Source organism: Dermacentor silvarum, chromosome 1, assembly GCF_013339745.2.
Source record: "Dermacentor silvarum isolate Dsil-2018 chromosome 1, BIME_Dsil_1.4, whole genome shotgun sequence".
Classification (NCBI taxonomy): Eukaryota; Metazoa; Arthropoda; class Arachnida; order Ixodida; family Ixodidae; genus Dermacentor; species Dermacentor silvarum.
In genome coordinates, this window is record NC_051154.1 from 236,701,453 (window position 1) to 236,728,457 (window position 27,005).

General features: G+C 46.9%; 1 protein-coding gene across 2 annotated transcripts in view; it reads left to right on the forward strand.

The window, feature by feature from the left end:
• Positions 1 to 27,005, forward strand: part of LOC119436952 (uncharacterized) — a 139,372-nt gene that overhangs the window by 34,734 nt on the left and 77,633 nt on the right. For both annotated transcript variants that reach the window (XM_037703995.2, XM_049660129.1), the window contains exon 2: positions 17,966 to 18,162. In XM_037703995.2, the coding sequence (XP_037559923.1) occupies positions 17,966 to 18,162 (197 nt within the window). The remainder of the gene's footprint in view (positions 1 to 17,965; positions 18,163 to 27,005) is intronic.

Consider the following 27,005-nt stretch of genomic DNA (forward strand, 5'->3'; position numbering starts at 1 on the left):
TCGTAGACTATCTGAATCATTTCTATCACCTTTTATTCCCTTTACCCCTGTCCCGAGTACAGGGTAGCCAGCTGGTATTTAGACTGGCTAACCTCCCTGTCTTTCTTTCCCTTTCTTTCTCTCTTCTTCTTGTTCTACCACAGGCATCAGCAGTTGCTACGTATGAAAGCTATTAGACCCCAGTGTCGCAGTTTTCTTTACAATATATATATTGTAACTTTTTCAACACTTTCAAAATTTATATAAGGTTACCTGTAGCAGCTGATAGCCCAATTCTAGTTAATGAGCTGGTCTACTTGAAGAGGCGGACTTTACTTGCACAAAATATTGAAATGCATAATCGACTAATTAACCAAAATTTACTAATTAGGTTTTTAACTAATTACCTGATGGCCCATATTGCAATTTACAAATTGTAGCCATTGAGTTCACCAGACGGAACCACTCAGGATGAAAGGATGACACCAGTCTCAGGATTCTCAGGATGACACCAGTTTCCAGATATTAATTCCCGAACTTTGCGGAGAAATGCATTGGCGTTCCAGTCAATTTTGTGCTTCAATGCAAAAAGCGACGTTTTGTTAAGAACCTAACTGGAACGCCAATGCATTTCTCCGCAAAGTTCGGGAATTAATATCTCGAAACTGGTGTCATCCCGAGAATTCGTTCCAAGTGGATCCGCCTTGCGAACTCCACGGCTACAATTTTTAAATTGCAATATGGGCCATCAGGTAATTAGTTAAAACTTAATCAGTGAATTTCTGTTAATTATTCGATTACACATTTCAATTTCTTGTGCAAGTAATGTCCGCCTCTTCGAGTAGACCAGCTCAGGAACTAGAATTGGGCTATCTGCCACAGGCAACCTTTAAGCATTTTCGAAAGTGTTCGCTGAAACACCCTGTATATATATATATATATATATATATATATATATATATATATATATATATACAGGGTGTTACTTTATCTTTTTCCCACGTTTGTTCGACATTTATTTGCCTTTTGTTTTGCCACGTTCCTCTTGTCGTAATGCAGAAAAGCCCTGCCCTGGTGACCAACATTTCATCATCACCATCAGCCTGTATTTTTCTGCACTGCACGACGAAGGCGATCTCCAATTACCTCTGTCTTGCGCTAGCTGATGCCAACTTGCGCCTGCAAATTTCTGACCTTCATCACCTCACCTACTCTTCTGCCGTCCTCGACTGCGCTTCTCTTCTCTTGGTATCCATTCTGTAACTCTAATGGTCCACCGGTTATCCATCCTACTCATTACATGGCCTGCTCAGCTCCATTTTTTTCCTCTTAATGTCAACTAGGATATCGGCTACCCCTGTTTGCTCTCTGAGCCACACCGCTCTCTTTCTGTCTCTTAACGTTAGGCCTAACATTTTTCGTTCCATCGCTCTTTGTGCGGCCCTTAACTTGTTCTCGAGCTTCTTTGTTAACCTTCTTGACCAACATTTAATATGCTTTCTTTATTATTTCTGTCTCTCGCACGTGCGTGCACAGTGTTTCTAAACCATTCGCATAACATGTTTTTTGCAAAGCATTTTTGTTTGCTCCACACAGTCAAGTCACAGTTTGGGGACGTCCATGTCAACGTAACAGACATTGATTGATTGATTGATTGATTGATTGATTGATTGATTGATTGATCGATCGATCGATCGATCGATTTATTTATTTATTTATTTATTTATTTATTTATTTATTTATTTATTTATTTATTTATTTATTTATTTATTACCCACTGCTTTGACTCAGAGGCTATGACGTTCTTCAGCTGAGCACAATGTCCCGGGCTCCATTCCCGACCGCGGCATTCAAATTAGGTCGTGTACTTCAAGACCATTCATGTACTTAAATTTAGGTGCCCGTTAGGGAAGCCCAGGAGGTCAGAAATAATCTGGAACTTCATACTGAGGCTTTTCTTATAGTCCATGTGTTGTTTTGGGACGTTAAACCTCACAATTCGATTTGATTTTGACTAACTGAAAGCAAGTTCACCTTCTTCTTCTTTTTAGTTTAGTTTGCTATTCTTTTGTCTTTTCCATAAATTTAACGTTACACGCGAAGACGATGCGCACGATGCACCCAGCAGCTGTGCAGACGTGGACATGCAATAATCCATCCCGGCCCTAGCGTCCGTAACCGGGTATAGCACCAGCTAGCATCGCCGACATAACAAGTCGCTATCGCTATATACCACATTTATTCTCTCCCTCATAGAGAGTCGTTTAAGGGTCTCTCCTTCTCGGCAACCGCTCAGTGCGTTTCAGTCACGTCTGCTCCGCACTGTCGTTTCTGCAGGCTTGTTTTTCGCTTCCTTTTATGCCGCAGCCCTGCAGGCTTAAAGCACCGGCACCAATCTACACGGGAACGTTTCTTTTTTAAAGCGTATGTGTTCTTGTTTTTCTTTTTCCTTCTTTTTTTTTTCAAACTCAATTCGAAGAATTTCCTTTCGTTCGTTTTTCAGCAAAGCCGGCGGGACAAAAAGTTGGAGAACCGGGAGGATGAATAGCACGTCTGCGGCTTGATTTCGGATCAAATTTAGGTGGCAGAAAATTTCAGTGAAATGAAAGTTTATATTGTAAAACACGCATTTCACTGATAACTAGCAAAGCGGCTTAGGAAGGTGGCAACCGCCGAATGAGCAGACGCCGCTGCACACTTACCGGCGAGTCAACCGTGCTTTGGATAAAGCCTACCGCTCCAGCTGCCTTGTCGGCGATCTACCGTATATTTGCCCCGGTTCCTTTTAAGTGATTTGTAGAAGTAATTCACAATAAATATAAACGTCCCATGTCCGGAAGATCTAGAGCGGAGTAATCTAAAGAGAGCAAATGAAGTCCGCATATATAGTTCCAGACACCCTGGAACATTCAGAGACAGAATGCGAGGACAAGTTGCTCCACACATGTATACTGTATACTCAGCCCCTACATACACGTATATGCGTATATACTGTGCGCACGGACGCATACTGTGTATGCGTCCGTATTTCCTTTTTTTTTTTTTTTTTTTTTTTTAGCGCTGCCTCGTCATGTGTTCTAGGATGCACCAACTAGCCCAAACAAGAGCTTTATTTGAAGTATATTTTTCAGTTTGTGCCTGCTGACGGGTCCTTTTCTGTTCATAATGCCATTTTCGCACACATTCCTATTTTGCCAATAAGCGTTATCGAGTGGCCGGAAGCAGGCTGCTTTTCCAACCTTTCTCTCTGGACCCCAGCTGTTTCTTTTTAAGTTTGCTTAACGGCATAAACTATTAAAAATACAAATGTATGCCGGCTTCAACGATAACCATAAATAGTGCTCGATGGTTGGTCCGATAGAGCCAAGAATGATAGTCTGGTGGTCTCGTGGGATGAAGCTACCTGTTTGATACCTGGTTGCTACCTTACTGCTACCTGTTTGCAGGTAGCAGTAAATGCCATGTCTATCTACCTTCGATGCGCCGCTATAGTCACCTCTGGCAGGGCGGCGCAGTTAACAAATAAAGGTCTGCCCAGTCGGCTATATACGCCACAAATACTTAATAATAAATTGTTCGCGATGTAGCCCGTGACACTGATGTTTCAATAGTCCAAAACTATTATTTAATTTGAAGATTGATCGAGGCAGTGACTCGGGAACTCTAGTTCGCCACGGTGCTCACAAGGCTTCTCGCTTCTCCTCTTTTTGCTGGTCGAAAGGGTTAATGCGGCGGCGCTTCCTTCATCGCCTTTTTGTCTGGTCGAGTGCGTGGTTCAAGTTAGATTTGGTAAAGTTTTCGAGCGTTGTCGGGTATTGCGTTTCGAAGTCGCTTGATGCTAAACCGAATCTTCTTCGTCCTGACTTTTTTTTTACACTTTCCATATTTTTTCAGCGAACTGATCGCACGAAATAGAAGCTGCCTTCGAACTGCGGCTGCCGTATACGTAACAGCAAGGTAGCGTAGTGTGAAGCAGAAAGCGAAGAAACTTTGAAACCTTCCAGTCTGCCGGCAATATTGTGCGCTCTGCCGGCGCCCGCCTGTTGCTCTCGCGCACTTTCGGAGCCAGTGTTTCTTAATGATGTCTCAGCGAAAGGCGTGTCTTCTTGTCCCACTTTTATCTCTCTATTCAACTGCAACCAATGTAGTCCGGTTACCCGCCTCTTATGGAACTCGAGATGAAAGAGTGAGCCGAGAGGCCTCCTGTAAGCTCAGACACTTGGTGTGGAGCGTAAGGTGCCGCCGTATACATCGCGGAAAATTTTCTCGCCCAAAAATATTTCAGCGAATTCCCCCACGAAAGGCATTGGTGTAGCCCGCGCCTTTGTTTTCAAGGTGATTACGCTCCGCACGCAGCACTATCACCGTCATTACCGTTGCCTCATTTCGAAGAGGCTGGCTGCAAGGCACACGTGCACCTCGCTTATGGGTGTCAAGTGTGGAAGCTCAGGGGCAAGCATCCGGTCGAGGCCTCCCTGAGTCAGGTCGCAAGCAAGGGCACTCGCATGCACTCTCAGCACGAAACGAGCGCAGGGGAATCCCCATCCTTTTTTTCCCCTGCTGAAGCAGAACACGGCGCTGACATAAATCATCCCGCACGTTGCAGCGCTATACGAACAGGCCCGCGAGACACCGCTGGCTCATGTCAAATTAAAAGTTCACTGCCCGCTCACGCTATAATAGCGCCACGTCGGAGGAAGCACTCTCCTCCTGGCGGGCCTCCCCGAAGAGCAGTTGAGCGTAAATTGCGCTAAGCGTTCGGCGATGCTGGCTGTGTGGCGGCGCGTTGGGCGTTGGCACGCAGGGGCCAAACCGAGCGTCGAGTAAGAGCGAAAAAGGCAAGTCACTGGCGGTCGTTTTTCGCCCGACAGGCCGCAATCAGCGCGCTTCCTTTCTGTCGGCTTTGTATTTCGCCAATACGAGATGCGCCGCGATATCCTCCGGTGTCGCGCGCGATCCCCCCCCCCCCCCCCCCCCCGCCGTGCTGTGAGATTCAGTTATCAGCGGGAGTCTCCGTGGACGTGACAGTAATTAACTTGTCGACGAGCGCGAGGCCTCCGACCGACTAGCACCTTGGGGAGAGATGGGTGCGTTTTTTTTTTTTTTCTTTTTTTTTTTCGCTGTATTTTTTTCGGCTTGCCGCGTTCTTCACCCGCCATCGGCAGCGACCTTTTGCCTCTTCGCCTTCAGCAAATGCCTCTTTCGTGTTCTTGGGGCGCGGGTGCGCTGACGTCGAGCGCATCGGCCCCGCGCCTTTATGTCAGCAGAGTTCTCCCCCGTGATACTGTACGTGGCAACACGGGACGGTGCGTCTGCCCATCCATCTGAAGCCAACACAGAACGAGTCGTGACAGAGAAGGCGGCACTGTTTCCACTCTGCGCGACGCGGCATTGAAAAGTAGTGCATGCGTGAGCACACTTTGCACCTTGACCCGCATAATCCCCGTCATGTATTGCTGCGGTGTTTAGCATCGGCAATAATAATAATAATAATAATAATAATAATACTTGATTAACAAAAAAGTAGCAGGTATACAACGTACAAGCCTGCAAAGATCACATAGGGTTCCAAGCGCAGCACCTGGCGGCATGCAGGGAAATCAAAAGATAACTGATACATTGCACAAGAAAACGGAAAATGCATACACATAGTATACAAACATCTGATAGCCATCGTCTGCTGGCATTGTTACATATCTTAAAATGGCATACGGCTCACACTGGTTAAAATATATTTATGGAACATACAAAAAGTCATCGAGAGGGGTTGAATAAGGAATTGAATTGCCCATTTTTCATTTCAACCGCTGTTGACCACTTCAAACGTCACATCTTCCTTCGAACTTCCGTGCTTGTATGGAGTGCAAATGAAATTCTCAGCTGTCAATAAGCGCAATCCTTGAAGAGCCGTAACATAACATGGGTGCAAAACGCAAACAACGCAAGGCAACGTATCGCCGACATTAAACACTTCACACATATCATCAGCCTATTTAAGTACGCTGCAGGACGAAAGTCTCGCCCATCGATCTCCAATTACCTCTGCCTTGCGCCAGCTGACGCCATCTTATGTCTGCGAACTTTATAATCCCACGACTTAGTTCTCTGCCGTCACCGGCTATGCTTCCTTTCTCTTCGCACCTCTTCTGTAACTCTAATAGACCATTTAGGTCTGTTTCTTCTTCTTAATCTCAACTACAGAGAATTGGCTACTCCTGTTTGCTCTCTAATCCACCCCGCTGTATTCCTGTCTCTTAAAGCTACGCTTAACATTTTTTTTTTCAAGCGAAGCTTGTATTGGCTTACAAGTTTTGATGGCGTTTTCGTGGTCACGCAAAAAAAAAAAAAAACCGGCTGCTTCCACAGTAGAGCAGCTGTTCTAGCTGCGCGGGTGCCGGATCACCTGACGCGCGCGGCCAATCAGGGTCGTTTGATGTATCGCGGGGAGGGAAAGGGAAGGAAACGGGGTTGCCGCGCGTTCCGCCGGGCTTCCCTGGCATCAGATCAGTCTCGGCGCCCGGTTGGGAAGGCCACGCGTGGTGCGTTCCACCGAGGAGCAGGCTGCGTTTGAGCAACGGCGCCGCGAACTCGCTCGGGGAAGGGCTCGTCGTCGACGTGCCGATTCTAGCGTGAGGGCTTCCGAAGCCCAGGCGAAACATCAGCGAAGAGCCGTGGACCACGAGTTGCGGGAGCGCGATGTTGGGGCCAAACGTCAGCGAAGAGCCGCTGACCCCGAGTTGCGGGAGCGCGATGTTGAGGCCAAACGTCAGCGTAACCTTGCCCTCCAGGAACCCGATAATGGTGGTGCACACCTCAGCAACGCTAGCGCCAACTTCCGCGGTTCGACGGCCAGGTTTCAACGCGACTTTCTCAACCAGAACTTCGGAGCCAGTTGCAGTGCGTGTGACTGGTTGTGGTTCGAGCACAACGTAGCATTCGTCAGTGCAATTTGTTCCGAGGAACACCGAAGAAACACACGACAAGCTTCGCTTACCCCGTTTTCCGCTAGGGGAAGGGTTGGTCATTCTTTTGCTACGTCGCTCGTTGTGCGGTCCTTAACTTTTTCTCAAGCTTTGTTAACCGCCAAGTTTGTGCTTCATTTGTTAGTACCGGTTGAATGCAATGATTGTTCGCTTTCTTCTCTTCAGGGATAGCTGTAATAAGCTGCCGGTCATGAACTGGTAACGTCTGTCGCATGCGCTCCAACCGATTTTATTGCGATAACAATTATATGAACACTCCAAGCGCATTTCTGCCGTCGTCGTCACCATCGCCGTGCTGTGTGAGAGAGAGAGAAATAGAAGACAGGAAAGGAAGGGAAGTTAACCAGACGCACGTCCGGTTTGCTACCCTGCACTGGGGGAAGGAGGTATAGGGACGAAAAGAGAGAGAAAGGAGATAGAGAAAGCAGTTTCGCGCACATTTGAAGCTTCGCACGAAGTCTACCCTCGGTCGCCAAGACCTGTCGACTTGAGGTAGTGCAACAACGCTTTCTTGGCTTTCTGTGCCATCGACGCATACGGCCATGGTCCAAGGATCTTCATTTCGGAAGATGGTTTAGAGTCCAGCCGGTTCAATGCTGTCCGGAGAGCTTCACGCTCGACGTCGAACTGGAGAAACGATTGAACACGTCTTATGTCGCCGTGGTGTGCCCTATAAAGTCCAAGGGCGGTAAAACCATCGCCGCGCGCCCTATGGTGTACGTGCGAGTGAAAGCGCGCGAGGGGAGCCGACGATCGCTGCCCAATCTGGCGCGCGCAAGAGAGGGAAGCTGACAGGAAACACGCAGTCTTCCGTTGTGCGAAAGGCCGCGGGGGGATGGGAGCGAGGGGGGGGGGGGGGGGGGGAGGTGGTTGGCGGCGTGTTCTCCGACAGCAACTGCGCATTTCGCGACCGCGCGTATGGGGAAGCGACGATCGCGGCTCAATATCGCGCGCGCAGGGACGGAGGCAGCGTGGGAGGGAGAGGGCGAGGCGTTCTACTCCGGCACCAACTGCATACTTCGCGCGGCCGCGCGCGGTCGCACGCGCCTTATCTTGAAAGCGGTCTGCAGGCGACCCATACCTTTGTGCGTGCGGTGTTCTCGTCGCTCAGTTTGCGTTGAAGCGATAAACACCACGAAAGTCACTTCGCTGGCTGCTGCAGACGCGCTGGTGTCGTACACAGCGAGTGTCCGCGGTCGTCGAGTGTGATGTGTTCATGTTTGTCTGTGCGCGCCGACACCATGCTTGTTAATGTAGTTAGTCAGCGAATATTTCCAAGTTTATACCGCCGACAAAACCGCTATCCTTACTTCGTATAGCTGTGTTCTAATTTACTATCGCAATCGATGCTTCGTCTTTCAGGCGAAACTGCAGATTTTTTATTCTTCTGTAAGTTCCTTCTCATGATCAGGGTCCCCTGTGGCTAATTGTACCCTTGCACACATTTTAGGGGCTGACTGCCAATCAAAAATTCTCGTCTCTTGCCAAGCTATTGAGCATTATCTTTTTTTCAGAGCCACTTTATTGAGCATTACCTATTTTCAGAGCCACTCTTGCACTTTATTAGCTAGTATCCTCAACCATTTGTTGCAAGTCATCTCCATCTTTGTTGAACACGCGCCAATGTCATCTGTAAATTGAAGGTTGTTGAGATATTCGCCGTTGATCCTCACTAATAATCTTGCCCAGTCTAACAATCTGAATGCTTCTTCTAGTCATGTAGTGAATAACATTGGAAAGAATGTGTCTCCTCGCCTGACACCCTTCTTGATTTGTATTTTTTCGTTTGTATTGTGAATAATTGAAGTAGCTATGTAATCTTTCTGGAACTCTGCCAAGATATTCACATATGCTTTCTGTACTCCTTGACTACGGAATGCCTCCATGACTGCTCGTATCTCTACTGAATAGAACGCTTTCCGCAATTTATGAAAGCCATATAGAGAGGTTTGTTGAATTTCGCAGACTTCACGATTACTTAACTAATTACATAAATTCATTTCAGAATACACCTTCCTGAAGCCAGCCCGTTCTGTAGGTTGGCTGAAGTCAAGGATTGCTCTGATTCTATTGCAAATTACTTTGGCGAATATTCTGCACAATGCCGAAAGCAAGGTAATGGGTCTATAATTATTGAATTCTTTAACGTTTCCCTTCTTATGAATTAGTTTAATGTGGGTAATCTTTAATTTATCTGGCACACTTGAAGTCTTGACGCATTGTGAACAAATGGGTGCAAGCGTTTCGAGTAGAATAACCTCCATCTTTTAATAAATCAGCTGTTATTCCATCTTCTCCTGCCGCTTGTCCTGTATATATTTTGCAAAGCCCTTCTAACCTCACCGCTAGTTACGCATGAAACTTCTGTATCTTGTTTGTCGCGACTTTCACTCAAGTTTACTTGGATACATTGGGCACTGTGCGGCTCAGTATACAATTCCTCTTCTTTTCTTACTCCGGCACCGAAACTTGTCATCGAAACTTCTGATGACATTGCCCTACTTCTGATGACATTGCCGTACTTACTTTTCAGCGCATACATCTTGCCCTGTCCGATACCAACTTTCCTTCTTACTGATTTCATGCTGCCCCCACTTTTTTATTGCTTCTTCAATGTTTTAGTTGTTCTAATTTCGAATATCACTTACTTTCTTCTTTTTCATCACCTTTGACACCTGAGCCAATTGTATCTGATGTCTCAATTTACCCACTTTTATGCTTTATTTTTTTTAATCCTTTGTTTCTGGAGTGCCTTATCTCCAACTGCAACTGCGGTATCTGAAATTAGTTTAGTTATGGTCTCATTCGTTATTTCCATACTGTCTTCACCTTCCTGTTCTAAAGCCACACAATTGTTCACCAGCGCTAGCCTGACTTCATTTGCTTTCACTTTTAGTGCTTCTGGTTTGGCCTGTTCCCTCTTAACAACGTTTTGCTCTTTCTCATTTCAAATTGTGAGCAATCCTTGACCTCTGCGATCGCTGCCCTTTACCATGCCAAGTACTTCTAAATTCTTCTCAATGCTCGGGTCGGCACACACTATCTCTGTACAGAACATGACGCTAAAGATCAAAAAACTGTTTGTTTTTTTGTCAGTTCGTACATGCCTTCGTCTTCAAAACACAGGGAGGCATTTTATTAAAGTAGATTTGCACACTTGCACTGAACCCTAAGAGAGTGGGGATGGGAGGGCGAACACCGCGGTAGCGTATGGGGACACTAAAGAGAAACATTAGTAAATTACTCTTCTACAATACCGAGAAAGAAAAAAAAACTCTATCAGCTTGAGAAAGAGGTTTCGTCAGCCAGAAAAAGGTGCCAAAATAAAGTACAGATGACCCGACGCCGCTTTGAAGTCAAGGATTGAAGTCAAGGACTTCAAGGCGGCGTCGGGTCATCTGTACTTTATTTTGGCACCTTTATGATCTTGTCTTGCCGTGACGTCATGGAATTTTACGGCGTCTGCTCGGGCCTTGTTAATTCTACATCGGCAATTTTCGGCGTTATTGTATTTAAAAGGAGCCAATAGACTTAGTGTTTTATTATTACTAGCAACCTCTTAACCGGTAAATCACCACACGCTTAATGCGGAAGATATGGGCTGAGCTCGCACCTGCGGCGAGCACTTTTTTTATTGCGATAGCAATTATATGGGCACTCCAAGCGGATTTCTGCCGTCGTCGTCGCTGTCACCGTGAGGTTCTGTATGAATTCCAACGGCGATGAAATCGTCGCTCCGCGCCGTATGCTGTATGTGCGAGTGAAAGCGCACGAGGAACACGCGCTTTCACGGGGAGCGAACGCACGGCGGAGAGCAAACGCGACTTCTTTCATCGCGCGAAAGGCCGTGGGGAGACGGGAGGTAGTGAGGGGAGACGACGTTTAGCTGCGGCACCAAATGCGTATTTGTATATAAAAATGCTGCGAGGCGAGAAGGTGGTAAAGACTTCCGACGCTGCTCGCCGAGTGTCCCGTTCCGATCTCGTCGAAAACCTCTGAGCCGCCGCCAGAGGCCCCAGCAACGGTCACCGACGCCGTGCGCGTTCGGTGTGAACGCGGGCAAAACGCCGACGACGTCGACAACAATTCTGCGCGTTGCTGGTGCTGCTACATGTCCAAGTTTATACAGCTGACAAAACTACTATCCTTACTTCATATAGCTCTCTACTAATTTGCTATCGCAATTGATGCTTCGCCTTTCGGGTGAAACTGCCACTCTCGTTTCCTCATTTTCCTATTAATTATACCTTTCACTTAAGCATAAGAATGAATGTTCCCAATGCTTTCTCTTCCTTTATTCTTTGCATGTGTCTGTAACTAAGAAAAAAAATTGAGTTCCTCGGATGCCGTTAAATATAATCTTCTCGCTCACATCGTATCACGCAGCATTCCTTGATTCTGAGACTGCGATCGGGGATATAGTAATTTATGAAGCTATTTGTCGAAAAGTGCCTCTTTATAACCATTCCAAACAATAAAGGGATGAAATTAAAAAAAAAACATTAGGTGGTTTAAAGATGCCTGCAGCAGCCTCTAGGAAAATGACGTGACTAATTGCTTTTTAAAAGTGAACGTAAAGCACATTTGAGCATATTTTGTCATCTAAGCGAGCAGCGACCGTACACAGTTATTCCGTAATGGAGCACGCTCTAATCCAAGGCTTGGACTATTGATTTACAAGCAGATAGTTCCATGTAATATCTATTAATGTATAGTAAACTCAACACTGCGCCAACTCTAGAACAAGCATGCGACACGTGTCAATTTCACGAGATATCACTGTCAAAGCATTAAGCCCAAATATTTTATGGTCGAGGTATATTTCACACTTGTGCAAGAATAGGGAGAGCAGTGTTCAAGAGAAGCGGGCAACTTAAACTGACCCTTATTCAAGGGTTGTGGAAAGAAAGTAGTTGAGTCTTAGGGGCAATCCCATATATTAAGTTTGCTTTCAGCCAGTCCATTAAATAAACTATTACTTTTGGCCAGACAGAAATTGCGTATGAAACTTCCTTATCGCGGAATAAAATGACCGTGTCGTCAGCGTACTGGAAGACCTAAGCGGAAACAGCACTGGAAAGATTAGTGATAACAAATACTAAGGAACTCTTCCATAGCTAACAAAAGGATGCAATTTATTGTAACATGCGGTGCGGTCACTCATATCGCAAGAGTTACAAAAACCTACAAATTTACTTGTTATGTGCCGTAAAGAGGCCCTTTTGCATTAAAAATCAATCGAGATTTCATGTGATAAACCCATCAATTAAACAACTCTATATTACGTGTTAAATTCTACCTGACATCGAATGTCCCACACAAAAGTTTTTTTCTTCAAAATTGAGTCACGTGCTGTGGTTGTCAGGTCCACTCGTTGAACAAACGAAAAGTGGAAAATAAAACACGACCTCAACCTGATCGCAAGTCCTCTTCTACAGTCTGGTTTCGCATTGCCTTTACCGTTATGACAGATGGACTTAATATTCACCACGAGCGCCTGCACTCTCTTTCTCATTGATTTCGCTCCTAATCATAACCTCGTCCCGCGAATTCAGCTGAGAAACACGGCCAAGAAAATATTTTTCTATTTTAGTTCACCTAATCTAAATTTCCTTCCCCGGTCATATGCGCACCACCCGCAAAGCTTCAGTGTCGTGCGGAGAAGCGCGCTTGCTTCACCAGTTTACAAAATTTTATGTATTATTCTTTTATGGTACCTCACGAAGACCAAGGTCCGTCTGTCGGTCTGCTTGTTTGCTTGCTTGCTTGCTTGCTTCCACACGGGTTCTTCAAGCAGAGCAACTTGACGCTTAACGAGCTACGCCTCAAACGCACTGTGTATGTGCCACTCTTTTAAAGGGACACTAAAGAGAAACAGGCAATTCAGCTGGAATAAAAGAGGGAGCTTCAGGAATACATGCAGTTTTTGTTGGGTGCAAAAATATTAGTTATTAGGGCAAAAATTCGTAAACAAAGACCAAATATCTCTTCCTCAATTTCTCTCACCCCAGATTCGGCGCTGAAGCACTGTCGTCACGGATTTCATTGCTCTGAACGAATCAGAGGGCGCCATGATACGTCACCGCTTGCGTAAACGGCGGAGGCGCTCGCTCCATCATAGGCTGCATGGCCGCTGCGTTTGCGTTCGCTGCGACTTTTGCTTAGGTGTTCTGTGGCCGCGATGGATAAGTTGCTGACGCTGAACCTTGCAACGAAGAGCTCGCCAGGGAAGCAGGACTGCATTTGAGCGACTTCAGTGAAACGGAGCACGAAATGATCCTCCGTGCTCGCGCGGTAGGTGTTTCCGCGTACGATGGCGGTGAGCAGCCGGCCGCGCCGACGGAAAGCGAAGCCTCATTTTCGTCGACGGAAGGTGAGGTGGCCGGTCCGCCAGTCGACGATGTTCCCGACAGAACAAGCGTAGAAAGTTGCGCTCGAACTCGGTATGGTTTTTTGCTGTCTGTTTTTAATGACATTCAGCACTCACTGAGCAGCCAGTTTGCTGCTGCAGGGGCATCAGTAGGGGATTTGATGAAGGCGACATAGATGGGACAGCTGCTCGAGAAAGGACTGGCCTCTGGGGCACGCCAAGATAATTTCCGGCAGGATTATATACATAATCCGAGGGCGAGAAATGCAGAGAGCACACCGTCTGGCTCTGGCTCTCTTGCCGTTTTATAATCGGCAGAGCACTGAGCCATTGCGAACACCGGGGCTCATCGCGCGGCACCACATGAAAGGACACAGTCGGGTCAACACTGCCGCTGCCCGTGAGCAAGCACCTTGCGCCGTTGATACAGCACTCAACACTACACACAGGAGGCATTTTCTGGCTGTTCCCCGCGAAGTCAACGTTTTTCGAGCCACGCAACACGCAACCAAACACTGCAACACTGTAGAGCGGAACAGGCGCGCGCGATGATGCATGGAGCAAAAACGAAACTACAAAACTATCACGGCCCCATGTAGCGCTACGCCATTTTTTCTTATTACTTATTTAATTTTGCGCTAAACGTGTACGTCCTCCCTTGAAATGGCCTAAAAAGTTCGCAAATGCTGTTTATGTGCATTTAAGGTGTATTTCATTTTGCGTTTTATTAACAGCGATAAATCGCTCTCCACCAATCGCGGCCGGGCTGCGTTTGTGATCCCCGACGTCACGAACGTGTAGTGCGGGAAATTCGAAGGGGTGTCAGCACTAATTCTTCAGTTTTTCGCTATTTTCTCGCTTATTAAACATCTGTTCGCAGTAAGAATGGTATGTCTGTGATCGGGATAGGATAATCTGCCATTAACGCTGAACTTCCGGTTTCTCTTTAGTGTCCCTTTAAATACCCTTTTGCCGCCAACGCTTTAGCGAGCTGTGCCACGAATGCACTTTGTATGTGCCGCTCATCAACAAACCTCTTTCACGCCAACTTGACGGAGTATGTGTCACTGTGTATGCGGCTAGGTATGCGGTATGCGAATATTCATCTTCGTATCTCTCGTCCCGCATAATATATAGTGGATAAATGAAAGAAACAAAAATGTATTTAAGACAGATTCTTTTCACAAAAGTATAATAGGGCTGTCATCTTCCTCCTCTCCATCGTCGTCGCCGTCTTGCAATCCAGCCAGTGCTCAGAGGCCTCAGAACGTTCAGCATTTAGCTTAGTTTAGTGTCCACCGTCTCGTCGTTGACGCAGTAAAATGGTACATGTTTCAGTTCCTAAATCCCCAGTGTTTAACGAATAACTTCCATCTGCAGCTTCAGTACTCAGTCGCCACTGCTTCCACCACTCTTAGAGATCAATAGCGGTTACCGCTCTCGCCTTTATAAGGAAGCTGCGATGCGGACTCATTCGCTGGCGTTTTTTACGCTCTGTCGAGTGCTAGGCTTCCAATTTCGCATTGTTTATTCCTGGAAAATTCTGCGTTTATTTCCGAGCCTTTTCGCAACGCGCAAACGCGACACGCGCCGGGGTAAAACTTCGTATGTGCACACGCACGTGGCCTCCACCCTGGCTGGACATCGTTGTAGTGGATTTTTCGGCATATCCCACATGACGATGTCACAACACACACAGCCACAACTCAAAAAAAGAAGCATCAACTATACAGCCAAGCGAAATTCAACATTGTCAAGGCGCTTCCACGCGTTTTCCACCAGGACGGAATCGTGACTACCAGATGTGTCGCTTTTCAATTTATATTGTGGTACACTCCCGGTGCGCCCGGTGATAACAGTCCAGGCATCATGAAAGTGACATTACCGAGGTAAAAATTCAATGGGCAAGTGCGAATGAGGAACGTCTCTTTTTTCAGAAGTCGCTCGGGTGATTTGAGTCCCCTGATTTCCGATTTTCCACATGCAGTACACATAGCACAGGTGTAACCGAACGGCGCTCGCAACTTCTTATTATGCATGGGACATATAGTGAATCCCTTGAAGAAAATTCCCTCAGGGGCAAAAAAAAATTTCACTTTAAAAGCATCGATTTTCGTCTCGACGCTGTTCGCAGTGAACAAACACAGCAGTTCACTGCGTTATTGCGTTGAAAAGTGTGGCGCCCACAATGAGAGCATCACGTCACGTCCATCCAAGATAATATCTTCGGAGAACAGTAGGGCCCGAAAGCTGCCATATCTATCGGTTTGGTGCAGTGCGATTGTTATTAAGCGGTAGATGTTTGTTATCGTGATTCGCCTGATATCGAATCTTCTAAAGCTCCGGGGTCCTATATTTATGTACTATATTTATGTACAAGAGACCCTAACTTTTCCTTTCCATTCACTTATGCGGCGCCTCTGAGCCAAGCCTAAGAAATACTCGAGCATAAATAAGCGAGAAGCATGTTCCATGCACAAGTGCTAAGATGGCAACCTATACCGTATGTATGTCTTCATATTTAAAACTTATAACGTTCTAGGGTACAACCGGATGCAGGACATTTTTAAGCGTGCCAGTTGTTCGTCGGTGAAATCGCACAGATATTGCGCCTGTACTCTGCAACTTAAGAAATCTCGTCGGGCAACTAAGCGCGTGTCCATGAACTACTTCCACGCAATCTTGAAGAGGCCGGCGCGCAATCTGTCGGCGTTCCTCAATGCCTGGCCGCTGCCGAGGGAATCACGGCCATAAGGAAAAAAAGCATCGCACACGGCTGTCGGATACACATTGAGAAAAACCAGCAGGAAACGCATGATTCACAGTCAGAGAACGCCTAATAAGCTAATGTCACTACGCAATCGATAAGAGCATTATCAAGAAACCGCCGAGTGGCTACAAAAAAATGCGTTTACGCTCGGTGAAAATGCACGACGCAAACATGAAAAATCTTATCGCTGCCGTCAGCGCAGACATATCGGTCACCACGGCGCTTATTATTTGCACAGCGGGCGCGCGCGTTCCGCTTCTTCTCGACTGCTGAGTCGTTACCACATGCGTTTTTCGTGTTCGTTTCTCCCGTAACGACACTCGCCAAGTTCATTAAGCCTCTCCGGAGAGCGCAGACGCTTGCACACATGTCAGAGATTGCCGCGGCTGGAAGGGAAACGCAAGTGTCAATGCACGATTTCCTTGGAGCTGCGCACTCTTTCAAAAATTACGATCGAATCCAACTTTCTTGATTACGCGCTCTTTTATTCGGCAGCGAGTAACGAGGTGACCGATCCCTGTTATTGACTTAGGTCGGCCTTCTTTATGGCAATCATTATTAAATCGCGGACTGCTCAATTCTGCCGGTGCAATGCGAGCGTACGGTTTGGTCCGGCGGCGCTCCAGAACCCGGCATCGAAGCAATTCATCAGAGCGAAATGACGTTTTCTTTTTCTCTCTCTCCGTCTGTTTAGTTTCTTTGTTTTTACTGGCAAGCTTCCCTGCCAGGCACACGTGCGCTGACTGACTCTGCCCCAAACCTCGCTTTGTGCTTTACATTTTAGTTCCTACTTCGAAATATCTACTACTCTCACAGCGTTGAGAAGAAGACAGCGAATGGTACATACATGTAGCTATTGGGCACCTCTCTCTCTCCGCTTCTCTCTCTCTCATTCGTCTTCAGCGCCAACACTAAATCGACACGTTGTATACTCGTTGCGGCCAACAACGCCTTTCTGCGACGCTTTCCTGTATTCGTGGCACTCGTTGTTGTATACCCATAATAATGGCTCGAACCAGCGTCGCAGCACAGGGTCATAGACCCGACCGATTCAATGTTTACAAGCGGAGCTTGGCTCGGTGGCTACTGAAGGATGCATAGAGCAGAACTGTTTTATAACCGAGAATAGAAATCCTGGTCCATATGCTCTCTTATGCGGGGGTGTTACCGTAACGGCAAACCAATGCGTATTAAGTGCGCGACTGAGTTTAACCTGACTGAAATGATGCCGAATTTCAGTCTTGGTACTCTTTTTTTTTCTTTTTTTTTTCTTTTTTTTTTTCATTGTAAACACCCGTGGTAAATATAGTCGCGCTACACTCAGGAGGCAAGCAATCCAGCCCTAACCGAGGTAGGACACTTGACTATGCGTGGGCTCATGAGCTTGGCATGTTTAAAAGTTGCTTTGCAGTCCGCACGGCCTGACCCCGCAGGTCAAGGTACATGTGCCGAACCAAACATATCGCGCTCGTGTGGCGGCCGGCTGTAGCTGCGTGGCGGCAAGAGCGGGCGAACAGGAATGAGACGAAGTTTTCCAGACAGTGAAAGCGTCTTGTTCCGTAGACTTCGCCAACATTCAGCGTCAGACTTAAAGACAGGAATCAGTGACGTTTCGACCACCCTGAAAGATGAATACTTCGGCAAGGAGGTTGATCCTTGCCGAGCCGGATCTTCACCATCGTTAGACTTGTCCTTCCTCAAGCAAGCCCATGCGAAAGCGTGGTAATGGCTTACTTTAATACGAACCAAATGCTGGGAGGCCGCCTTCGGCCTCAGATAACCAAACTGCCCCTGATCCTCAGGCATCCTGTTCAGCATGTGGCCGTGCCTGAAGATTTGGCGCTGTTCTTTTTTTTTTCCCAGGTGGCGATCGTGTTCACGTGTTCCAGGGAGTGCCTCTGTGTGCCAATCGTAACGCCGTCCAAGGGCAGGACCCGCTTCGCGAACATCTCCATCCACCGTAACCAACCCCACCGCAAGCCTCTGCCCAGTGTGCACAAGCTCAACACTTCTTGCCTCCAGGACAACAGCTTCTGCGAGAGCCTCCCTGGCTACCCAAAGTAGGTACCCTGCCCCTTATCATATCACGATCGTGGTTGCACAATGTTCTACGTAATATATTGGCACGGAACAAACGAGTACAACGGCTTATTGTAATTCATGGCAACCTCCGTATGCGTGACATTTGAACTGGGTCGCACCATCTGAGTTGGCGTCTAGGGGTCTGACCTTTTCTCTCTCTCTCTCCCTTCCCCATACCGCCGTCCACGTGTAGGATCGCGAACTTTCCTGCTATCTATCTATCTATCCATCTATCTATCTATCTATCTATCTATCTATCTATCTATCTATCTATGGATCATTTGCACGAAGCATTTTGCCGTGGGTAAATTTACCCATGGGAAGAAAGTTGTATTTAGAGCGTGGCATTCCAGAGGGACATAATTCGCAAGTGCCCAACATCTTCTTTGTGAACTTGGTTTTGAGAACATTTATGCTTTGTGAACTCATGTGTTGTGTGTGAATACTTCAGTTTTGTGAGTATTTATGTTATGTGAACTCTTCTGTTGAGCGAACATTTATTTATATTGCAGTTAAGACTTAGTACGTGAATGTTCGCACATGTGGTTATTAGTCCAGTTTTGTGATTTTTGGCAACATTCCGAGGACAACTATCATGCAAGAGAAGAGGAGTAGCCGGCGCCACATATAGGCACCAATCTCTCCTTAAATATATTTAATAAAAAAAAGAAAGCTTCGCGCAAATAATTGAGTCGCCTCTAAGTAAACTGGCGAGTGATAATGTAGCAATATTTGCGCAATGTCTTTTTTTTTACGTTTCTCAGTCAACAACTAACTTGGCGACAATTTGCTGTCACTCGCGCGAATCTCCGCGAGTAAACTTATCATGCATGTCTCGTGAAAGCGTCAGTAGATCTATCATTGGTTTTCCTGCTGCGTGCTTCACTTATTTCCCGTATAACGTGTTCCTTTTTCTTGCAGTGCGTTTTGTTACCGGACGGCATTGCGCCATTCCGTCTGAAAATTATATTTCTTCGTTATATTGGTATTTTGTTTGTATTTCCAAACCCAGAATGTTTTGCGGCGCAGTGATATTGCTTAGAAATACCTGGGGACCTCCAGCACTTTTCACCTCATCAACCATCTCTTCACTCGTGCCACTTTACAAAATCAGTCGAACAGACCATGACTTTGCGGTCCGCCACGCGGCAGACAGTGTGCCACCTCCACCTTTCAAACTATGCAGCACCACGCTGTAGAAGCTTCGTCTCAAATGGCTGACAAAACTTCAACGTGGCAAGCACCGCACTTCTATACCCACTCTCCGCGGAATTTTCACCCGTGATCATGAACGCTCGTGCATGTTTCACAGCGTTTCTCATGAGTTTACTGCCAGGAAACGCTGTTTAGAGAAGCCCCTTTCCGCTGGCGATCCTTATTTAAAATACACGTAAGACGCAGAAATGTTAACATTAGAGAAGCGTTGGACCAATTTGAATAAAATATGTGGCGCTTGAAAGAAAACACGAAGTTCTAGTAATGTATGTGCGCAGAATTTCGATTTCTGTCTTGTAACATTTGATCAGAATAAACGAAACTGACCCGCCGAGGTGTCTCAGTGGCTATGGCATTGCGCCACTGAGCACGAAGGTCGTGAGTTCGGTCCCGGCTGCGGCGTCTAAGTTTCGATGGAGGCGAAATGCAAAAAAACGCTTGTGTATCAGGCATTGGCTGCATTGATAACTCCAAGGGGTAAAAATCAATGCGGAGTCCCCCACTAGGGCGTGTCTCATAGTCGGATCGTTGCTTTGGCACGCAATACCGCAGAAATAATTTAATTGAATAATTGAACAAAACTACAAAATTTAATGAAATTGAAGAATTGAAGCGGCGAATTGCCACCCTTCTGACTCCGCAACGAAAAAAAAAAAGGGGGGGGGGGGGGGTGTCACAGTTCACCAAAGTGTCACTGATGCGAAATGTAGCGCAGAAGACATCAACTATATTCGTTGCTGTTTATACATCCATGTATTGCCATGCGATCGCCACTGTGCAGTGCGTGCAGCCTGCGTGAAAACCTAAACCGCGCTTTGTGGCCACAAGAGCGGTCCTAAAGTCTGCTTTAAATTACCGTGTCAGCTCCGTGGGGCTGCAAAATTTCCTTGAACCTTAAAGCTGCCTGCTGCTGCTGCTCTGGCGCAAGCAAGGCGCTTTTACTCTACCTCCGGGACCCTGGCTTGAACCAGGCGCACTAGATGCTCGTTACTCTGCGTGCTTGTGCAATGTTACTTGTGCATGTTGTGTGTTATTGTGTACTATCTGTGCATGAGCGAGTCATTACACGCATCGCCAGGAGCACGCCGGCATACATCTACAGCACACATTTTAAATAATGTCTCTCTCTTGGCTGCATGTGTTTTGCAAAATCTACGTTTGCGAAATACCACTGCAGTTTAAAGTCATGTACCTAATACATCATTTTCTTCCGCTCCAAGGAATCTATACCGTATAGATTTCGTAACTGCAATATTTGTTTTTCTTGCGCTACGCTTATGTGGTCTAAAGGATTACGTTCGGTTTGTTTATTGGCTTGCTTGCTTGCTTGCTTGCTTGCTTGCTTGTTTTTGCACCTTTCTGATTATTATCTACATTCGAAAGATATTTAATGAACAAAAGAAACGAATGTTAATGATTATTCAAAAGAATTCGACCTTTTCCTCTTATGGCAGTAATTCCGATTGCAATATTATTTCAGATGGCTGATGAGAGCACTCCTGTGTTCTAGGTGCATGTATAGAAAAGTTCGAATTGATTTGAGTCTACAGATTGCTATTCTTAGCCCTTGAGGAAGCTCGTACATTTTTTTTTTTTTTTTTTTACTCATGAACTCGAAGACCCCTGTTTCGGACAAGGAGCAAGACTAACGCGCCAACCTTGAACTGCTTTTTCCGCCCCAGATAGCTGGCTAAAGTGTCCAGGGAAGTGAAAAAGGTAAAGAGAAAAAATGCTCAGTGCACCAAGCAACATCGCGATATGTTTGTGCGCTGCGAAGAAAAAGTGGTGTACGCTATTTCTTGGTGATGCGGCATGACATACGTAGGCTAAACGAGAGGGTGCTTGAACGACAGATTGAAAGAGCGCAGGTACAATACAAATGCACTATTTGGACATATATATAAGTTGCAATTTAGCGATTGCGGTTGCGCACCTTTGTTGAAAAGAAATCTAGCGTTATGTGTAAATCTGCTGATCGACAGACTACAGAAATAAAGCAATCTCTAGAGATAAAAAGGCTAGAAGAATATTGTCTCAGCATGCCCACTGCTATGCTATCAGAGAAGGATGTCCATATTATATCGGGATCTGACATGAACACGTAGTAGTTTTTAACGCGAAGCATTAACGCGAAGCATTAGCATTAACGCGAAGCATTAACGCGCAGTAGTTTTAATGCAAAGCAGTAGTTTTTTTTTTTTTCTTAACGACTATCTGGCGACCATCTGGCCGTTTTCGTGGGCCGATCCCGAAGATTGTGGGCCGATCCGAAGAAATGAAAACATAGAAATGCGGGCCAATCGCGAATGGCACTGGGTATGTGCCACTGGTGCCATTGAGCATGTGTCACGGCGTAGGCGCAGCTCTTCAATTAAGCTCTTTGATGCCAACTTAGGTCACTGAGTATCAGAACAACAAACAACACCATGCGCTGCACTCCGCATCAATTCGTAACACATCCCAAATACATTACCATTCGGTGCAGATCAGTTATATTATTCATAAGAACAAGTCTCTACTAAACCGTGAATGCTTCGCATTAAGTAGATGTCAACTGTATTTTGGTGTTCTTAAAATTTTTTGCTTTCCCTTTCTCTTTATGCCCTTGTTTGTATCTTCGGTTTTTTGCTTGTGAGCCAGCCTTTATTCGACGTTATCAATAAATAAACATTCAGTTGTTAGTGCGCCTTGGATCGCCTCGGCCTCCTTGCTTGACCCTCGTGTTTTCTGGTGCCGTTTGCCTCCGCCACCTTCTGAGTGCGGGTAGTCTTCGCAGGATGGAAATTGACTTAACTTTGCTTTAATGTGAAGCGCGTCCGCGAGAAGGTAGGTGCCCGGCGGGCGACTTGAAACGTTTGACAGGGCCTGCTGGGTGTGCTAGGGTCCACCGCCGACATGACACATGCTGACACACCCGGTAGCACGCCCTCACTCTTTCCTTCCTTCCTTCCTTGTTGTTGTCGACCAGTGTGACGGCCAGTTGCCGTTTACCTTGGCACGCCATGAAAGCACTTTCAGGAAGGCCCACTTTCAGGAAATAAATAAACGCATCGAGCCGGGCGCGCAGTGCATCCGCGTAAGCATCAAACACGCAAACTTGCCTGTTGGCTGGCCATAGTAGCCGCCGCTCGTAAGCCTCTGGCTGTTCCTGACCGGTGGTGGCTTTCAATAATTCCTGCCGTGATCTGGGCCATGCATGACTACGAACACGTACGAATTTCATCCTGGAGTGAGGCCGGGGCCCCACTTTGGGTATACCAGTATGGAGAAGTCATGGCTCCAATGTCCCAGCCCGCAGGCACCAAACACGGCTGAAGCGTTTTTTGTCCTCCACCTCCAGCCACTATGACGCTGCGACTCTCGTCTAGGGTATCTACAGTGAGCGATCCCTACAGGACTAAATAATCTCACCTACTACCACGTGTTGGAGAGGTAGAAACGCCAAATATTTAAGCAGCTTACTCATAATGGCTAAAAAAAGGAATTTGGATGAGATCTAGTGCGAAACTAGCTTCCTTAGTAGTCATCATAATCTCACCGACAACGTTGCATTTCTAGCACAACGGATCATCTTACTGAGAGCGCGCAATCATGTTTATCGCACACTCACTTAACAAATGTGGTAATTTTTGGACCACCCAGCTTTTTAGGCTTTTTTTTTTTCAGGTATAGAAAGGTATCATGAAAGGTAAGGCTTGATCGGCGCATGAGGACGCTGATGATTACTCGCTAGAAAGGTCTTCTCCTCTGTATTGGTTGCTATGCAACCGATCCCGCTTACAAGAAAATGGTGCAGGGCTGAAAAAGTGTTCCCTGCCGGTGAAATTCGCTTAAACTGAACTTACTCCCGAAACAACGCATTTGCAGTGTCAGAGCTTGAAGCACTGAAATAAAGCGTACTCTTCCAGAAATCAGCTATTGAGATCTGCCTAACAATCCCACTGTCATCACACCTAATCATCGTATACCCGCTGATCGCACTTTATAAGGTTGCTCAAGCTATATCCACATGTGCGCCGCAGGAGCGTCGAATACGCATTGCCGTGGCGAGCTAGAATTTTGCTCCATTGCCCACTTGTACCTTGTTCGAAGTCGAGGGTGCCTTCGAAAGTCTGGCGCGGGTACCCGCGCTGTCCCTGTGCTGCAACTTGATGCCGGAGAAGTCTGGAGTGCACGTTATCTGACCTCGAAACTTGAAACAGTCAGGAACAGTCAGAACGTCTAGTACCCATCTCCCCTATCCCGCTATAGGTACCGAACGCGCACTTCCGTCAACACTACGTACAGACGTGTAGTCTAGCAAGACTCCCTTCGCTTAAACGAACTATTGCATCGCGACTACTTCCCCGTCGAAGTGTCCTGGTGATCAGTTCTCTGTAATCGGCCGGTCCTCCATCACCTCCTCGCAAAACATGTTGGATGATGAAAAACGATTCGCATAAAGCGAGAGTTCGCTCTAAGTAGAGCCGTTTTAGAATGAACGCGATTGTAGTCAGGAAGAGGACGCAATTCCGGCGCCAAAGGGCTGAGTGAACTCACGCTAATTAGCACGTAAAGAACGTAGCACTGGCGCTGCCGCCTCACTGTTCCGGTCTTAGAGGCTGCGCGTGTAAAGTGGCCCACGTGTGTAGTAAGCGGTGTGTCCGACGGCGGTTGCTTTCTCTCCTTGCTTTTGCTTCCGTTGACTCGTTCGTTTCTAGAATCACCCCTATTGTTTTACGGCCCACGGCTACGAACCAAGGCCGAAACTAGGGAACAACAAAAGATTGGGAGGGGGCAGGTCTGTTAAGAAGAGAAAGACACAAACAGCGCCTCGTTTTCGACTGAGAACCTTGCGGACGAGCATCGTGCCACGCCTCGCGCTTTCACGGCACGACGGGACACGGGGAGAGCAGTGTAATGAGTTCCGCAGCCGTCGCACACCGGGGCGGCGAGAAGCTGCCGTTTATCGCCGCCAACCTGGCTTGCGGCTACACGCAAAGGAGGATCTCGCTCTTTAATCTGCGCGCAGGTCGTTAAGCCACTCGAAACGGCTGCTGCGCTGTTGTTGTTGTTGGTCGCATCCGCGGGGATCCGCCCTGTACGGCCGGCTCTTCATCATCGCGCACCCGTCGCGTCGCAGCCGTGACCGGAACTCGCATAAGTGGGCGTCCGGCCTACAGTCGGCGACCGCCACTGATACCGGGCTTGTCCGGACGTTTGTTGCGCGATCGCGCTGCCACTGGTGAAGAAAGGGTGGCTGCTGTCGGCGAAGGGTGGCCTATATACCACTTGGGCAGAACGTGTTGCGATGACTTATAAGCGTCAGCAGAACGGCCAATACGTACCAGCATCTAGCTTTTTTTTTTCTTTATCGCGGAACTTCTGGCATTAGCTAGCTTGATGTGCTCGTAATGCTTTGTGGAGATCGTGACCGGGATAAAAGGCCGACTAGCTGCCTTCCTCATTCCGTCGCTGGTCGCATGACGACACCCCTTAGCAACTGGCCGCATCTTTTTTTTTTTTTTTTTTTTTTTTTTTGAACAAAACATAGTACCGTTCAAGTATGGTGGTGCCTTTCCTGAGCTCCAATAAAACTGGACGTCGCAATATTTGGACCGATAAAAACGTTTATTAAGAATAAATAGAAAAACTAAATATCAATAAGCTGATCTTGGAATGCTCAACCAACTTCGTCAACATCAAGGAACAGGTAAAAAGAAAACTGAGTTGTAAAAATATCCCTGAGGATTCAAATTTTTTCCACTGCGGCACTGTGAATGATACAAACTGAATTGAATTTTGGGGTTTTACGCGCCAAAACCACGATTTGATTATGAGGCACGCCGTAGTGGGGGACTCCGAATAGATTTTGACCACCAGGGGATCTCTAACGTGCCCCCAATGCACGTGGAGGCCGTATCCACAGGAGACTGATCCTCGTTTTCATTGGTCGGTTTAAAGTATCCTCGAAACGCCATTTTCCAGGGAATTCTCCGCTTCAACGAACAGGGAAAACAAAGCCGCCATAGGCAATGCCGCCCTAGGGTACGCTGTATACCTAGAGCTTCGCATGCTGTCGCCCACGTTCGCCGCCGTTCGCCGCCGCCTTGCGCACTGAGTTGGACAGCTGTGAAAGCGCTACGCCTATAGGACCGCTTTGTCTACTTCGCGCGTCGTGATGTATTGCTGCAAATTTTGTGACAAGTTATATGCACGATGTGGCACGGCGATGGTGGCACGACGTGCCGACACAATCACTCTATCGCTCATTGCTTGCTGTAGTGTTCGCCACGGAGCAACAAGAATAGCTGTTATTGTTCCGCAACACTCCTGTAGCACATAACTGAAAACGATTGCTTCTAAAGATACCGCAATGCCACAAATGTCGTAAACTGAGCTCCTATGGGATTAATAGTGCTGTGTGTTCTGTAATACTCCTGCTGTCAGGATGGCTTAAGGCGCTGCGTTCATGTTCAAGCGCGGTCTCTTGAGCGCGTGTTTGAATCCTACTATTGACAACGTTTTTTTTTTCAATTTTGAAACTTGTTTTTTTTTTCATTTTGTATCAAGACTTATTAGTCGTCTGGCCGCCGACGATGCGAGCGTCCGCTCTTGCGCAAGCGGATACTGCTCGCTTTTGGACCCCGGTGCCACGGCGGAAGCCGTGGTGCCGGGCGCCGACGCGAAGCGGCGGTCGTTGGGGTGTTGCGGAGCGCAGCGTAGCAACACCCCAAAATAAAAAAATACTGCTCCAGTCAGGTAGACTGCTCCCTCCCTGATAGTGAGATTATATTTGGATCATCAAAACAGTGATGCGTTTATTTAGGAATAGTACCGATCCCTTCACAGCAGCCACAGTTATGCAATTTTCTAATATTTAAGGGCACCAGTTGAACCTAGGCGTTCCCTATATTTTAGGCAGAGAAATACCTAAGTGCCTAGCCTACTTGGTCACGTGAATTTTGCAACCACGTGACCTGAGGATCGGTCTCCTCTCTTTACCGCGACGCCAATGCACGGGACATGGGCGTTTTGGCATTTCGCCCCCATGGAAATGTGGCCACCGCGGCCGGGATTTGATCCCGCCACCTCGTGCTTAGCAGAGAGACACCATAGCCATGCACTAAGCCACCGCGGCGGGTAATGATACAAATTTTTAAAATACCGTTTGCATAGACATTTCGCAATCCGTGCTGAAGCCGTCCTACACCAAACAGATCTCGCACGAGACAAAATTCCGCGGAAGGACGCGGTATGTGTTTTTGCTCGAGCTGATCACTAGGCATATGATTTTTACTATTGGTGAAGAGCCCAACAAGTGCAAATATCCTTCCTTGAGTTCCTTTTTTATTTGAACCCCCCCCCCCCCACACACACACACACACTTTTTCTTTTTTTTTTTCGCGAACTGTCCGCTTTTTTTTTTTCGTTATCGATTATTATGACGAAGATGTGAATGGTGACTTATAAGTAGGTCCTTCGTTTTCTGGTTCAACTCGATAACTTCTTATTTTTGCACGTCGAACAAAATTTATGAAAAACGGGTTAAATCCGATTTCCCGCCGATCTTTGCCATTTCGGAAAGAATAACAATAAATGCAGTAGTTTAAGAAATAATTGACAT